The sequence below is a fragment of the Mchenga conophoros genome, linkage group LG19 (assembly GCF_057382185.1).
Source record: "Mchenga conophoros isolate Kocher_MC1m ecotype Shallow Benthic linkage group LG19, M_conophoros_male_GT1.1, whole genome shotgun sequence".
Lineage (NCBI taxonomy): Eukaryota > Metazoa > Chordata > Actinopteri > Cichliformes > Cichlidae > Mchenga > Mchenga conophoros.
The window spans coordinates 4832298-4850035 of NC_140544.1; the positions used below are offsets into that span (position 1 = coordinate 4832298).

At 42.0% G+C, this 17738-nt stretch overlaps 1 protein-coding gene across 1 annotated transcript in view; it reads right to left on the reverse strand.

The window, feature by feature from the left end:
- arhgap5 (Rho GTPase activating protein 5) overlaps positions 1 to 14971 on the reverse strand; it is a 57098-nt gene extending 42127 nt beyond the window's left edge. The window contains exons 1-3 of the mRNA XM_085256470.1: positions 14649 to 14971; positions 5955 to 9898; positions 1602 to 1755 (exon numbers count right to left, since the gene is read on the reverse strand). Of these exons, the coding sequence (XP_085112596.1) occupies positions 1602 to 1755; positions 5955 to 9689 (3889 nt within the window). The 5' untranslated portion in view covers positions 9690 to 9898; positions 14649 to 14971. The remainder of the gene's footprint in view (positions 1 to 1601; positions 1756 to 5954; positions 9899 to 14648) is intronic.
- Between the last annotated feature and the right edge of the window lie 2767 nt (positions 14972 to 17738).

A 17738-nucleotide genomic window follows, 5' to 3' on the forward strand; every position in this document is an offset into this window, starting at 1 on the left:
ACTGATGGCCCTTAATATAAAGACTTCGGATTTTACGTTTCCCAATTTTTGCTTTAAGTTATTTTGTTATTTACATAATAATGTAAATAACATTATAATTGGCGTCTGTCTCGTGTCAGTGACGTAAAAGACAGATTTAATGCGACATGACCATTCAAACAGCAGTCGCTTTCAAAAACATCGGATATGTATCGGATTCAGTACCACATACGAAAGTGACCCAGATCAGATTTGAAAATATCGGATTTGTGCCGTTCACACTGTCATACCATGATCGGATATGGGTCACATAGGGTCACAGCTTCTTCTTCTTCGGGGTTTAACGGCAGCTGGCATCCTTGTACATGCAGTGCTGCCATCTTCTGTTTCAGTCCGTTATTACACTCTTAAATCCTGCTACTTATTCCTGCGTCTTTTGGGATCTTAAAAGCTTCAAATGACGCGTCGACTATTTAATCAGTCGACGACGATTTTGATAGGCGACGTAATCGTGACTAGTCGACTAATCGTGGCAGCCCTACTGCGTATGAAAACAAAAGCACTGCGCATGCACGTTTTACCTATGAACAGTATGATATGGCCCAGTCCTAAAACAAAGTATAGATTTTATTCTGCTGGTACTGATTCAATCAAATATCAGCCTCGGTATCGATACTATTGATATTTGCATCGATCAGCCCATCGGTCACTAGCAGCTGCTGCTTCAGATGTAACCACAGACTTTTGGGATTGGGTAGTTGACAGGTTTTAGGGGGGCTTTTGAGAGCAGTTGGCTTGTAAAAGTTATTTTCCACTGATTCAAAATGAACAAAATGAACCTTTGACCATGAGGCTGACTGACTGCAGTGAGTCAGTATTTCTATTTATCGTTGAACCTAATGACCATTTTAAGTAGTGATGAACGAGTATAACCATTTCCCTATTAATCAACGAACTTAATCTCAACAAAGATATGTAAATATAATGAAAAGCAGCACATCTTCACATTACAGCAGCGGCAAATACTTAACCTTGTTTTTGTTACACCAATTATTTGAGACACAACAAAATTGAATAACCCAAACACACTCTACCAGTCACTGTGCAATCAAACATTTTTCACATCTGCAATTATCCATGCATGTTCTTACCGGTAACATCTCATTTTCTTTTCTCCTTTCTTAAGCAAGGCTAATTAATGGATTGCACGTACTGGTGTACATTTCTCCACTGCCATTCCTTAATCAGTTTTTTGATCTCGGTAATCTTTCACCATCTTATTTGTAATCATTCCAGCAGCGCTTTGGCAAGAAATCAAATGCCACGCCAATAAAGCATATTCAATTTAAGTTAACTTGTATTGACTGGCAGGCTGGCTGACATCCCACCATATATCACTGCACCTCCCCCATTCTCTCCATGCTTCATCCTGCTCAATTACTCATTTGAAATCAGTGCCTGAAAAACACATACACGCCTTGCAAGAGTTCTAAAACAACCCAAAAAATAAAATAAAAAAGAAAATATCATTGCAAAATGACATAAAAGAGGTAGAAAATGAAAGAACAGAGGGAATTATAGGAATTAAGGGAAAGAAAAAATAGAGAAAACGCATGACTCACCTGTGCGCTCTATGTAGTCGACACATTTCTCGATGAAAAGTGGGATGGGGCGATCCGGGGTTACTAGGTTCTGCAAGGGAACGCCAAAGTAGTTGCTCTCCCAGGTTCTTCGAGTGGGTGGGTACAGCGGTTTGGGGGGCTTGGAGGATTTCGGCTAAGATAGCAAATAAAAGAATGAAAAACAGAGATGAGATGGCAAAGATCACAGGGTGTATGAAGATAATTGAATGCAAAATAAAATAAATAAATAGAAAAAATAGTAGTGGGTGAGGAAGGAATGATGGGGGAGAAGAGAGGATAATAAATAAGAGCAAGTTGAGAAAAGAGGAGGAATTCAATAGAAGAAAAGAGGAAGCAGAGAGGAAAATGAAAACATGGAGAAATGAACAAAAGGTTTAAAAAAGAGATTGAAGACAAGGGGTGGAAAAATAAAATGGAAAAACAGTAGGAACAAAACCGGGAAAATGACATAAAAAAACAGTAAAGGAATGAAGGGGCAATTGAGAAATAGACACCAGGGACAACAAAGATGGAGGAGGAGAGAGGGTGAAGAGGAGGCAGAACATTATCACAGGAGAAAAGGTGGAGGAGGAGGAGGGTAATCGGGGAATAGATCAGAAAGAAAATTAGTGGGATGAAGGGCATTCGAGTGGGAGACAGCATGTAGAAGAAGACAAGGAACACCAAAGATAAAAACAAGAGACAAAACAAGTCATTCAGACTGAAGCTGGGATGTGTAACAAGGTGCAACGTTAGCTTTGATTTCCCACACTCTTCTGCTCTTCAAAGTGTTGTCATGCCTACAGCAGTTCGAGATTCACTCTAATTGGCCAGAATGGTGACTAAACACCTTCCGTTTTGTACTTCCTGGTCTGGCTTTCGCTCTCCTCTCTGATTATTTAAGATGGTTTGAATATTCCAACAATTCCCTTTTATGATGCCCATGTAGCGCCGGTGGCTCTTCCTCTACTGATTTGCACTTTATTATCTGATCTGTGCTTCCATGGTTGCTGACTTGCTCTGAAGCATTTTTGTGTGTTTTGTCTGTGCAAATAGTCTTGAGAGCTTGAAAAAAAAACCCCTCAACTTCTTTAGGTTTTTTTTGAAGATGTTTCAAGACGTTTTTGTTTCCAAGGTGTAATAAAAAAAGTGTGGGTCATTCAAGTTATCAGCCAACAGGTGAAACAACTGTGAGACATTGCCCTACCTCACCATCAAGTGAGTCACTGAGGTCACCTGAGGCAAGGTGTGAATGGGGGTTGCAACACAGGGGAAGGCATCACAGGACTGCACTGTAGATGATTGATAGCTACTGTCGCAAGCCACCACCTCTGTTCAGTGATGGTCGCTAAAAGTAGGTGTAGATTTCCACCTTTGCCCCTCTTTCAAACCATCTGTTTTCTCTATTCAAAAAGTGAACACAAAGGTGTGTTCTTTCTCCTTTAAGCAGACATGTACAGCTGTTCTGTTGAGGTGGCTCTCCTATGATGTGCTATGCGTTTGTGGAGTGGCTGTTTGGTCTCTCATATGTAGTTGTCTGAGCACTCCTCACTGCACCGCACCACATACACTATGCTGTTTAACTTGAGGAGGACAGCCCCCACTAGGGGTTTACTGGAACATCTCCATTAGATGTTCTAAAAATGTAGAAGTCCCTTGGGAAGAGAGGCGAAACATCTTCCAAAAAACCCCAAAACAAGTCCAGTTGCAGGGCTCTAGAGTGCGACCAATTTGGTCGCAAATGCGACCAAATTTCTCCATGGTGCGACTAATAAAAAATACTTGGTTGCACCGGTGCGACCAAGTAAAAAAAATACTTGGTCGCACCGGTGTAACCAAGTATTTTCTCGGAAAAAAAGTTTCAGCAACCCTGAAAGTCTCCGTGTGTTCAACAACAGACACACATTATGCCCATGTCGTGTTCTAAACCAATCAGAGATACTCAGAGGCGGGGACCTCTGTGATTGGCCGTGGTCCAGATATTCCTGCAGACCTACTTGTGTTTACGTTTGAAAGTGCGGGCAGATAGAGAAGGGTGAGTAGCCCAGGTCAGAAGTGTATGAATTTGGTATTGAGAAAATATGAAAAGAACAATTGATAACTTTTTCGTTAAGTTAAGGCCTGATCAGTCCAAAATTCTGAGCCAGCGCTCTCCGTTTTTGTCAAACACTGGTCCGGAGACGGCATCAGAAAATGAGCCACATACGATCGACTCCCAGCCGGAGTCCACTGAAAGTAAAAGTGAGAAAATGTATAAATTTCGAATCGAGTGGCTTGACCAGTTTCCCTGGCTAAGATACAGCCAAGCTGACAATATGATGCACTGCATTTATTGTCGCGAGTGTGGAAAGACCATGGCCGGCAACACAGCATTTGTCACTGTTGCTAATACGTTTCGAATTGAAACGCTGAAAAAGCATACAGCATCGAGAAGACACATTATATGCCGCGATAAATGCTCTGCCAAAATGTCCCCGCTCCCCACTGCCTTTCAGCGGCAGGCAGGAGTAAACAGGTCATCGGAGGAGGCCGAGATGATCATTAAGTTTAACATCGCCTACAATATTGCAAAAGAAGAAGTTCCGTTTACTAAGTTCAAGTCAGAAATAACTCTTCACAAGAAAAATGGCTTGGACATAAACCCCACATACAGCAATGATGTTGCGTGCGCCCAGTTTATAGGCGTAATCGCTGACACACTGAAAAAAAAAGACCTCAGTGGAAATTGCGAACAGTACATACATGGCCTTCCTGATCGATGGAGACACAGACATCGCCACAAAAGAATGTGTCATTGTGTACGCTCGTATCTTGCAAAAAGGAAGACCAGCGAATATACTGATTGGACACATTGAGGTCCAGCATGCCCATGCCCAAGGTAAGCCATGTCATGTCACGTAGCCTATGTATATGATTAATAATATTACGTCGTGTTACTGAATTAACCATATCTAGCATATTCTTATCATTAAAAATTAAACATAGCAATAATACATGAATATAGAAACTCAAACTGAAAAAGACTGCATTGTAAACTCTTGATCTGATAAGTAAATGGTATTTTTTTTTATTTGTTTAGGAATTTATGCTGCCTCAAAGAAAGCATTTGCTGCTCTTGGGGACCAGTGCAGTAACTGGTTGGATAAAATCATTGCTATGGGGGCTGATGGAGCTGCTGTTAATTTGGGCAGCAAAGGGGGTGTCAAGTTAATCATTTTGAAAGGTTGTTAGTTAATCATTTACAAATCAAAAAAACGTGAACATGTAAAACTGCGCTGTTAAGTAATGCAGTTAAAAAATTTGGGTACGCCTAACTTTTGTGCTTGTACGCCTAAATTTTGTGCTGGTGCGCCTAAATTTTATTTTTAGGCGCACCAGCGCAACCATGGCAAAAAGTTAGTCTAGAGCCCTGAGTTGCCTTCTTTTCAAGACTACAAACCTCTTCAATCAAAAGCAGATGTCCCTGCTTAAGAATTTTTTTAAATGACAATGTTTGTTTTAACAGTTCTCAAACATGTCTGCAGAATATTTATCCACTCTGATCACCTAAAATTTACTTTGGAACACAAAATGACATTAACAGTACCTCCATTTCCCGCCTGTAATATATCACAAATAGCGCTATACCTGTAAGTAATTAACTAGGAATTTATATACTGAAGTCTGTTCATGTGTGGGCGTGAGCATGCATTGCATACTAATGCATGCTTTTAACTTCATTTTAAACACGACTGTTTGATTTGTGCATGCGTGATTTTAAAATTTTCAGCTTTTCACCACAATAAAATGTTGCTCTAACAGTAATAATGTGCACAAAGCATTTTCTTCTTGGTTCTAGGGAACACACCATGTCTGGATGTCGTCAGAAGTTTCAGGCAAGCCTTTAAAGAGCTGTCAAAGACACAGTCTTTGCTCTGAAATTATACAGACACCAACTGTCTTTAACAGTGTGTCTTTTATCAAGCACCTTTATTGCTTGTCTAGGGCCTGCAAGGTGTGGAGGCTCATAAACTACTTTAGCAATGGGGCCAATCAATAAATTATCAAATTAGTTTGTTCTCCAGATGAGTCTCAGGCCAACAAAATTCGCTCACACCCACACACATCTGCTCACCCCTTACTATATGCAGTCTTTTCTGTGCTCATTTACCCATGCACTCTATCAGTCTCTCGCTCTCTCCCATTTTCAGTGCAATAAAATGCTATTTCACTCATTCTCAAACAGAAAAAAAATCTTTTGTTTGACCTCCCTGTTCTGTAAAGCATTTTCAAAGCATCTTATTTCCAAAAAAAAAGGAAACAAAATAAATGTGATTCTTCAAAAGTCAATCTATCATAACAGACAAGTCTCACCTTCTTGGATTCTTTTGGCGTCTTGGGCGTCTTCTTCTTTTTCAGCTTCTTGTCCTCCTGCTCTGGGTCGGAGGTGATTGCAGGATTATCAATCCCACCCTTCCAAGGGTCGACAGGAGAGAGCAGCGGGTCCTCCTCGCTGCCCCGATGGGCTCTTCTGTTTTTCTTTTTCTGAGTGGCCGGGCCAGTCTCCTCTCCATCACTGTCCGAGTGGAATCGTCTTTGGTAGGCTTTCGTCTTGCTGAAAAGGATTTTTGAGCGATCTTTATATTTTGATGGCCGCCTTGCAGCCTGGGATTTCCGATCAAACCCATTCTCTTCCTCTCCTCCTCCGTGGAGAATGTGTAACCCACCAAAAGAGTTCTTTATTTTGATCAGGCGGTTGTGTGCATCTTCAGGCACAGCATATATGTCATCATTGTGGAAGCCCCTGGGTCTAAGCAGGGTGTCCACAGGGTCTGCATAGTTGTCTGATGGCTCCACATCTTCAGTGTGCATCACTGGGGCACGTGGCATTCTTCGATTACTTCGCATACCAGCTTCAATGGTTTTGAGCAGGTTGGGGTCCAGCTTTTTAACATTAGGCCTGGGGAGCACTGGTTTGGGCCGGACGGGTGGAGGCACTTTGTGGTTGCGTTCATGGTCTCCGACAGGTGTGCTATGGACTGGGTACTCATTGCCCTCGAGGTCGATCCTGTATTTAGCCCGCTCACTGGGTGTGGGGAGAAGCTGAACATCATCGCCTATTGGACTATAAGGTGGAGGGGCCTCATTGTCATCGTCGGACTCTGGGTAGTAAGTGTTGTAAGCTGGGGAGTGGCTATGGGGAGAGGTGGGAAAGACATCCTCACTGGCTCCTGTGGTGCACTCACGTGACGAGCTGTCAAACAGGAAGCAGCTCTCAATGTTAGGCTTCTTCTCTAGCACTTCATTGAAAAAAGGGGTGAAAACCTCAGTCTGTCGATGATACTGGGACAGCGAGTAGAGGGCCGTAAACTTGGCAGCAATCTCTGTGGCAATGTGCTCCCCCTCGGTCATCAACTCCTTGATGGCATCATTCTCAAAGAAATCCGCCTGGCTGTCTGTGATTGCCACCATCTGCACGGGGATTACATCCTGGACTTCTGCCAGGAAGGCTCGCAGGGTCGCCATGGAAGCTTTGCGTTTGGCAGAGTAGACCAAAATGTAGCCATGCACTAGTTCATCTTTACGAACACCAATGGCAGAGTGGTAGGAGAGGACGGTGACCTGGATCCTCCTCCTGCTGTCCCCTATGATCTTATCCAGTATCAGTGTGTTGCTCTGACCAGGCTGTCCAGCGCTACAACAATGCGAGTCTAGAAACGGCGAGAGGATGAGGTCAACGCTGAAGGGATCCCAGCACATGGCGCACATGACTATTCTAAGGTCCATCTCTGACATGTCTTTGATACATGGCAGTGGGGCCAAGACCTCAAAGCTATGCTTTAGCCCCTCCAGCACTGCTCTGAGACCCTGCTTAATTTGGAACTCAGTGAATTTGCGAGGAAAGGCTCCGGAGGGGATGTCGACAAAGGTGCACTGCAATTTGTTTGCCAGCTGCTGACCCTGGTGCCTCAAGATGGGTATGTTTTTACAAACACTGTCTCTCTGATTTGCCAGGATGAGAATAAAAGGGAGCGGCTGAGCAAATCTATCTCGCCGACTCTGTGCTATCTCCGCCCTTATCCTGCCTATGCAATCGCCAATAGAGTTAAGCGACTCTATTGAGTTGAACACACAAAAGCAGCCGTGTGGCTTAAAAGTGGTGACCCATGTGTGGCTGAAGAGCAAAGTGGAGTTGACGTCCACAGGAAGAAGCTCCAGTTCATAGATTTTACCATCTAGAGTGTACTCATCGTCTGTAGACTGAGCTCGGATCTCATTGGCTAGGTCCTGTGAGAGACCCTCCTTTCCCAGGAGGCAGAGGTTTATTTTATCAATGTTGGCACTGTTATAGTAAAGATTAGAGCGTCCGTGGTCGAGCTGTACCAGCCTGTTTGCTAAAACTTGCTCCACTTTCAGATCCACACAGTTCTGCCCGCTCAGGCATGTCTCCTTAGTGGGATGATAAACAAACCCAATGTGTTTGAGGAGGAGCGACTCTCTATCTGGGGCAAGTTTCTGCAGTGCTCTGTATCTGGGCTCCTCATTCAGCACACTGTGAATTTCACTCATCTTGTCACAGCTGGGGGTTGCATTCAGGTCCAAGTCATAGAATAACTCGGCGTGCTCGAAAAGCATTTCCTGAAAATCCTCTTTAGCCCTTTCAACTATTTCCTGCTGGTGCCTACAGTAAACATCCCTCCTATCTGATTCCGTGATGTACTTGTAGGCCTCATCCTCCATGACAAAGCACATGACTTCCTCCCAAGGCTGCCCTGGAGTGATAAAATGAACCCTCTCCAATGTCTTCTTGAACCTCTCTTTCATTTCCCCCCTCCTCTTCTCAGACAGAAGATGCTGGACGTGATTATGGTAAATTCTCTCACCGTCCGGTGTATCAAGAAGGTCAAAGGGTATCCTACGGTCACTGTTATCAATATGGTCCGTCTCGTCCCACGGTGTATTTTCCAGTATCACAAACCAGTACTGGAAATCAGACCTGTTCCGGATCACACTCTGTGCCTCGGGCCATGAAAGGTGTTCAATCTCGTCCAGGTTATTGAGGATGTTGTTAAGGGTTTTCGGTAGCGTCGTCAGATACTCCTCCCTTCTCCTCTTAATGTGCTCCTGTTTCAGTTGTGCAATGTGCTTTGTGAACATGTTGCGGGCCTTCTTGGTGCCCTCCAAGGTAATGAACTCATAATAGTCAGACTGCCCCTTTAGATTATTCATCACAGTTTTCCAAGTGATGTGATAATCTCTAACTGAGTGTACCATCAATTTCTCAAATCTATCTGTTGCTGAGGCAACAAGCTGACGTTGGATTTTATAGGCCTCCAGGTATGGCACAGTTTTTGGCTTCCCTCTTGTTTTATCCAGCTGCTGGATTAGGGCGTTGAAGCAAAGCTCTGTGTTGACATTGGAGCGTGCTGACGTTTCAATTAGCATCAGGTTCTTCTTACTGGCAACAAAGCCCTGCAGGTCCCTCAGGTACTGGTCTACACACTCATCACATTTCGTGGCAGCAACAACAATAGGCTTCTTTGACTTGACAATTTGAGAGTAAAGGCTATTGACAAATTTCATTTGGTCATCAAACTTCCTGTTGCAACCCTTACTAACATCAATGCACAACAAAAAGGCATCGATGTTTAGCTTCCCATCAGGCATTTGCTTCTGATCAAAGTCCTGCTCCAAGCCCAGCTGGTCTGTGCAGATGTACATAAGCTTCTCTGCTGACTGGAGCTTGGTTGCTGCTGCCCGCTTTGTGTATGGCTGCAAGTTCGTACTCCGATGCGGAAGAAACGTCTGGTCATCGATGAACTCCGTTTGTTCAATGATTTGGATTTTATAGTCCAATCCCTCATCCCCTCGATGCGACACCTCTCCCCAGTACAAGAAGTGGTCGTTGTTAACTACACGACCACCAAAGTCTATCGTGCTGAGCACCGAGGTGTGCTCCGAGTAGTAGTTGTCTGCATCTGGACGCACATATCGGTTGCATAGGCAGGACTTCCCCACGCCACAATTTCCCTTCTCTTTCTCCGTCCCCGAGAGGCCAACCACGCTGACGGCGAATGTTGGGGGGCGTGCATCCTTGTTCTTGGCCATTATATCCCCCCACTCATTGCTAAACTAGTTACTCTCAGGAAGAAAAGGTCATGATATCATCCCAGGTCTGCTTGTCAGTGATACAGAGATGCATTCATTTTCATTTTCCCTGGTTCCAGTGAATGCTCTTCTCCGTATATATCTCGGTTTCTATCCTGGATCTTATTCAAGCTGGGATAGAGCAGCCCACGGCTCCTTTTATCACCTGCCTGCAAGATATGGAATTCAAAATTAGGAGAAGATACAAGCAAATCAAACAAATCCACATTTTCAGCCTTCTGTTGTACTTACTATAAAAAATATAATCAGCTTCTATTTCTCTACATCATGCTCTGGAACACACATGGACATGTAAATTGTGAAGCAATAAAAGAAAATCATACATGTTCATCTAAAATTAGATTGTGTTAACAAAAAATGAGGTAAAATACACTTTATCATATTTGAATAGGGAAAAAAAGCTCACTCGTGGGTTTGAGGAGGTTTTAGTCAGCCCTTTTATGTGTAAATAATAAACTACACTGGTTTAAAAACCCTACTACAATAGGTTTATAATGTAAAAATGTGATGCAAAGCCCTACAACAATTTTGAAAGTGAAAAAGGGAAAACTTTGTTATCAAAACTGCCAATATCAAAATGGCATTCTAGGAAGACAACAACCAAAGTGTGACAGCAACATTTATATAAGAGAGGGAGAGTAGTACAGTCACGGAGGGCTCAGCAATGTCACTCTTCCCGTTGCTGAGAAAAATAAGTGCTTTCAACCAATTTGTGCCGAGGCAGAATAAAAATGGCATGCAACTCCAGCCCTTTGATAGCCACTGACCTAGAAATGATTTACTTTACTCTGAGAAAGAAACAGAAAATAAATCAGTTCTCAGATTTGTTACCATTACCACCACAAACCAGCCTTGCATAATTAAGAGTAAATGTATAATCCTGATTACTTTGCTTGCTGTTGTCACAATAGATTTTGCCTGATATTCCGGTTCTGACCATTAATCCTGATTATAACTGTTGACTGTTTGACTAGCAGCATTAATAAGCAAGTGAAACTAAACATTTCACTGTCGACAATCAGGATAATCAGCAATTCCTGATTGAATAAACAGAAAATGCCTACATGTGATTGACCGGGCAATCTTTCTGTAAATATTATCTAAATTAACACGGTCAAATACAGCTGAAACCTTCCATGACCTTACTCGAGGCTGATAAGTGATAGCTGCAGAGACAATTAGAGTCACTGTTGTTTTTACAGAACAGTTGCAATCAGTCAGTGAATCTGCCTGCGTGTGCTGGAATTTCTACATGCAGAACGACGGCATGCTGAGCCTGAGAAACTGCACCAGAGCAGAAATCTGGTTTGCTGACATAAAATGACGAGGTTTCCCCTGACTCTTCACAGAGACCAAGGTGATGATGTCACCTGTGGGATGGGAGTGTACACAGGGCTCAGCAGAAACAAAGACATTAAAAAAAGGAGGGGACATGGCTGTAAACTGGCTCATGTCAAATGACAAAAAAGATTTTAAAAGGCTCACCTTCCAAGAATCCTTTTTGGATAGACTACAAGCCAAACCTAACTTACAAACCAAACTTAAGCATAAACTGGAAGAAACTGGCTTAATGATAGAAAATGTGCTTTAAACTGCATGGTCTTTATATCTCAAAACCACCCAGATAGTCTGTCAGGTTTACAAACCTATGTACTATATGCTACAACATGCTACTGTGCCACACCTGACTGTAGTAGCAGTCAGATAGAAGTATATACGAGCTTATAGATATTTTGAAGGCAGAAATTATAATTATTCTATGTATTTTTTTCCTGTCTTTCTAACTGACTTATTGCTGATCCTGCTTTTAGTGCCACATTAACTGACTGATCATAGGCTATATCCAGTTTGTCTCCCCAGCAGCCAAAACAAGCCTAAATATAGAAATGACAATAAACATCAAACTAAGGCCATCTACTGACTGATGACACTCCACCCAGGAATACATATGGAATCTTCACCTGGTTACTAACTTAAACAATCAGTTACAAACTGCAAAATCTACTCGTGTGGATTTGAAAATTAATCACTGCAATGCTACATTCCTGGCACCTCAGTGTTTGAGATCTCTCACCCAAATTCCAGCATCTGCTTTGCATTAATTTCAGATGATATCAAAGTTGTCAATCCACAAGGTCAATATGAATGAATAAGTGCCACACATGAGAAACAGTGGCAGTAATGGGCAATTAGCTTCACACTGAAGACAACCAGAAGGGGCGGGTGATGGTTTTATTATTGCAAACAGCCAACACTAGAGCCTAAACTGCATTTATGCTGCACTAATAGCTAAAAGTAGCCGTGTGCATCATGATTAGTCCATTCACTGTGAGGCTGCAGGGGGTGGATTAAGGTATCACTTGGCAAGCTGGTTTTAGAGATGACTAAATGCTGTTAAGCCCTGAAACACAGCAGAACACACTGCCAATGATGATAAACCTTTTAAAGCTACACTGGCTGGAATTTGTCAGTAGAATTAAACTTTTTATTGCTTTATTTATTTAGTATTATTATTCCATCCTAAGTCTGTGGTGCTATACCAGAGAAGGGTGTGCCAATCATTTAAAATGAGGCACAACTAGTTTCTTCTGACCTGGGTACAGACAGCTCTCCTCCCACAAGAAGTGAAGAATCAGAACTCAGAAGCAAAACAGAAACCACTTCCTAAAAGGTAGCGTGAGCTCCCTGTTAGAGGAGGAACTGACTCCCCCAAGTATTGAATCTTGTCCTCCACACTAAGGACTAGTTTACTGCTACAGCCTAACTCCCAGAATTTCTGAATTTCAACTTTTTAAAACCATTCATCATCTGCCATCATCAGAAGAACTACAGTTGATATAAAGCACCAATTTATTAGGCGCATAACGTCCACCACAGAATGCTACAAAAGATCTACCACATCCAGAAATAATCAGTATCAAAAGGAAACTCATCACTGTGACACTGATCAAAATCTAAAAATTTGACTCCAAGTGTCAGAGTATGCAGTGGTGTTTCCCGTAAAGTGCCTTCCTTGTAAGACGCTCATTCTTTAAAAACTGTGTCACCCTCCTCCAAAGTCAGGTACAGACCTGAACCTGGGCGTCACTCATCTGACTTCCCCCTCCCTGGGGGTGTGAATGATGTAAGAACAACAGTTTATAGGCCAAATGACACAATCACCCCCCCTCATCACTCGCAGGGCTTGTCAGTGCTAGTGCCTTTATGCAGTCTGTAGAAGCCAATGCTAGCTATGAATATTTGCCAGTATATTAGCATAATGCCAATACCAATATCCATTTTTCCTGGGAGCAATGCAGACAAAACTGCAAACCCTTCCAGACTAGCCTATCCATGAATATCAATTCTAACAGAAAAGGAAATGTTAAAATGATAAAGACGGGAACTCCACTTTACCATTCTTTCTACCAAATCCCTACAGGTTTCACACTATGACACAATACATATATTATTTTGATATCTTCTAAGGAAAGACTAGGATTTATTTGACTTTTCAGACCACTGTTAATAACCGGATCGTTAGCTTTTCTCCAAAAAGGCCATCTAAGAGAAAAAGCTGAAGAGAAAAACCTGAAACACACTGACACAGACGACAGTGATGGACATAAGAGCCCCATCACATCATTTAGTGAACCCTTATGGTTTTATGGACACTGAAAAGACACAGTAGCACATTCTAAGTGGAAACAACAAAGAACCTAATTGCCATTATCAACACAAATGGGTCCCACTAATAACTGATGCTTTTAAAAATAAAGAAAAATCTCTGTAACTCAGCATTAGGGCAGTTTTTTTTTTGCAGCGAGGTCTGCAAAAAAGGGAGGAAGCATTATGATGGGGTCTTGGATAAAAGCCGGACTGCCCCTTTAATGAGAGTTTGGGAAAGGGGCAAAGGGAGAAGCAGCAGCCTGAGTCGATGCAAATGGCATGCAGAGCTGCTGCAGCAGGACAAACCCACTGACCTGCCTGCGTATTGTGAGGCACCGAAGGGGGGAAAGGCGTTAAAAAGCACCTAATGACATATGTGGTTACAACTCTTCAGCACCGCTGAGACGTTAAGGGTGTGTATGTGTAAACACACCCTCGTTAATGTCGGGAAAATTCAATAATCTGCCCAGCGGCACTCCTGGATGTGACCCTCCACTCAGCCCTCCGTCCCCTCGAGCTAATGTTAGCAGGACATTAACGCAGAAAATCCAGCAACTTCCAAAAGCACTCAAAAACAATTAAACGACCTATTAATGCAAGGCGGGCGTGAAGGCTATAAACTCAGACGACAGCTGCGATTTTTTCCCTACTCCGTGATTACTTCAAATTTTCTGCTTTAACATATGTGTAACAGTGTTATAAAGCCAACTGAAAACGGGTGGGTATCACATAAAACATCAAAGTAGTCTAGAAAAGAGGAGTGAGAGTGAGTTAGAGGAGTTAACGTGAATTAGTTATGCTGGAATTAAAACCAGCAGACCTTTATATTAAGTTAATGCGTCAATCCTTCGAGGCTAATGCTGGGAGCCCCGGGAACTGATAGGGCGGTTATGTATCTACCCTAGAGAGAAAAGGCGATACCCGGCTCGGCCTGCCTTGGCCCTGATACTGCTCCAGGAGAGGAAAAACCCACCTTTCCCAATCCTACAAGCTAGCATTAGCCGAACACTGTTAGCCTAGCATGCCAGGAGGATGAGTTAGCTAGTGGCTAATGTTAGCAACAGCCTCACATTGGGAAGACTTATTAAAATTACAACCTTGGCTGATTTAACAAGCCCGTCTCACGTCCCCATCCCAGGTTCTTTTGACTCGGGATGGCGCAGTGGTGCGGGCACCCTTCACCCACAAAAAAGGAGTGCTAGTTTAGCTAATGAAGTACCAATCCCAGTCCAAATACATTCCCCTACCCACCTAATAACATGGTCGCTCCCAGATCCACATACCACGGAGAAGAGGAGAAAGCATTCCCACATTAAAAGGCAATCAAAACTCTTTTCACAATCCACAATCCGTGGTCACTGGCGACTTCCCCAAAATCCGAAGTCAGTTTTAGTTGAAGGTGTAGTCCACTGTAGTCCTACAAGCCCGGTTAGCCCGTATTTTAGTGTATTTTGGTGCTGTTAGTGTGGTATGCGTTGAAAGCCGAAACCTGGCTCTGTATGCTCCCTCCCCTCTCAGCAGCACAGCCAGGCAGTAATGGCGACTTTCTCTCTCTCTTCCACTCCCTCTGCTGACACTATGTCGCTCTACCTTTCCCGTTCTCTCTCTTGCTCTCTCCACTGATCCACCTGACTCTCTCTCTCTCTTATGCCACATTAATAATATGTAACATGAGGTGTAAAATCAATTTCACTGGCATGCAAAAGAGCACAGAGTAAGTTAAAGGTACCCATTGGAAACTGGAATTCTTGTGTTCAAAGCTAATTCATTCAGTTTTATATTATTATGAACAGAATTTTAAGAAACGACCACCATTACCTCGTGTTAACAATTAATTTATGTAAATGTTTAGGATTTTATCAAATGAGATTATAATACCATAATAATATTATTAGTACCAAATTGTCCCATGAGATGGGTCAACCAAGCTAGTCAGTAAGCCTTTGTGTTAACATTGGTGGCTAATCTTGAGGAAAAGGTGACAAAGCTAAAAAGAAATAAGAACAGCAGTATACCAAAAATATATTTTAACACACCCACCGGTAAAATGCTTCCCCCTGGTGGTAAACGTTTTAGTTCAAATCTATAGGGGTGATTACAAAAAGTATCTTTAAATTTCTAAACTTAGCTTTAATAAAATGTTAAACATGCACAGATTTTAACACAACATATGGAAAATATGATTACACTAACAACAAAAAAATTTTAAGACTTTCATTTTGAAAGGAGAAATGTGCAAATATGAAGCTATTTGCATCAGACTAATGATATCATTTAAAGCTAAGTTATCAATAGCTTTATCAATTGCTTTCTTAATTCACAATAACACAACTGGTAAAACAAGCTGATCAGCTTCGATTTCCTTTGTTCCATAAAAAGGCAAGTATAAAATAGCATCACACCTGACTCTTCATGTCAAATTGAATCTTGATTTTTGTTTTTTATCATCCTTCTCATATTTTTTGCCTTTAAATTGTCCACTGAGTTCTGTGTTGCTTCTATGTTGCAAGTTTCATCTTTTTCTTTTGTTTTATGTTGAGTTTCTCAACTTCACCTGTCACATCTGTTTTATTCCAGATTTTTACATTTCAGTATCTGACTTTCATGTTTTTTTATGTATGTTATGTGATGAAAAAGAGAAATTCTTCAGTATGCTATATAACAAGCAGAGTTGGCTAACTGGATATGGGGTGAGCAATGCGTCCTTTGCTTTCTGTGTTTGCTGTGTCAACCACTGTGGGTTTATGGTACTTAAAGCACTTGAAAGAAAAGTGTGAAAGACACAAGAGTAGCTATAGCCACTTGGACAATAGCATGAAAGCTTTTTGGCAGCCTTAGCATAGTAGAACAGCTGGATAAAGGCTATCAAATTGGCAGAAGAAAGCACAATGAAGAAGTGACACAAAATCACCACATTCTGTCTAGAATCAAAGACTCAATCATAAGCACAAATCCATAAAACTGCAGTGTTTATACGACTCGCATGCAACTGTAGTAACAGAATATCGAGAGATATATTCTCCCTTCTTTGTGATTTTTCACCCTGTCCATTTTTACCTTTCCGTCTTTGTGCCTCTGTCTCGTCCCTGATTCATTTCAATAATCCTCTTTATTGGCATAAATGTTAGATGAACCACGTTGCCAAATCATCTAAACACAAATTCAAATTTCACTCTCGCTCTCACTCTCTCTGTGATGTAATTAGGGATTGTTTTTTCCCAGTGAAAATTGTTTAATCATGTATAATGTGCCTGTGGATTATTCCAACAGGGAATACAGGTTCAGACAGTGAGTGGATGCAGCGTGTCCTCGGGAAGCAGTTGAGGTTAGTCAATGAATTAAGCACTGTTTTCTCTCTAGGTGCTTAAAACAACAAAGTAAATTCAAATGTCCTTTCTGTGGTGTTACTGTGTAAATACTGACAGTAAGTAAAGGAAACTCTGCACACACTGTTGGATAGTGGTGAGCCACGGTTGCACAAAGGAGTCCACACAATGAAAACCCTTCATTTATATTTCAGTTGTTCTGGACTGGGATCAATATGGACTGCTGTGGTTCCAGTGAATTCCCTTGAGTGAAATGGTGTGTTAATGAGCCTCAGAGCTCAGAAAGACTACACTCCCTCTGACAGGAGTGAACACTAAGCAGGGATGGGTCAGAAAAACCTAGCAGACGGTGAAGTCATATCAATTTATTATAACCAATACAGGGAAAGCCGTCCTTTGTCCTGAAAAAGAAAAAATGCCATTGATCGTGACCTGCATTCAGTTCAGGTGTTTGTTCATCTTTCACTTACAAAGTGTTTCTGTCTCAAACACACTTGGTTTCGAGTTCAGTCCATCACCATTTTGAAAGCTTCCTTTCCAGAGCTCCCATTTCACACCAGTGATGTAACAATGCCACAGGGACAAATCCATCAGAGAAGAAGAAACACTGAAAGCAATTTGTAAACCCAAGGGACACCAGAGACCAGAGTGAAACGTGGCTATAGTGGAAAGGTTTGCTTTGAGTGTCCACAGTTATAGACAACCTGCATGGCATTATACAGGCTCTGTGGCTGTATTTGTTGTTGTTTTTTATTGTAGGCCATATTTTGCAAGCTCAGGCTTGTAAATATAATCTTTTTCCACTTCAAGAACTTAAAGTAGTTATCAGAGTAGATGGAGGTCGTCCTCGCATAGAGAAAAATCATGCTAGATTGTTTGTCCAGCAGCTTATTACAAAAATATATTTATATTTTATTGTTAAACAACCTTTAGCCTTTATTTGAGCCCCAAAATACTGTATTTGTGCTCAAGCACCTTCTAGTAGCAATTATGATGGTGCAAAGGGGAAGGCCTT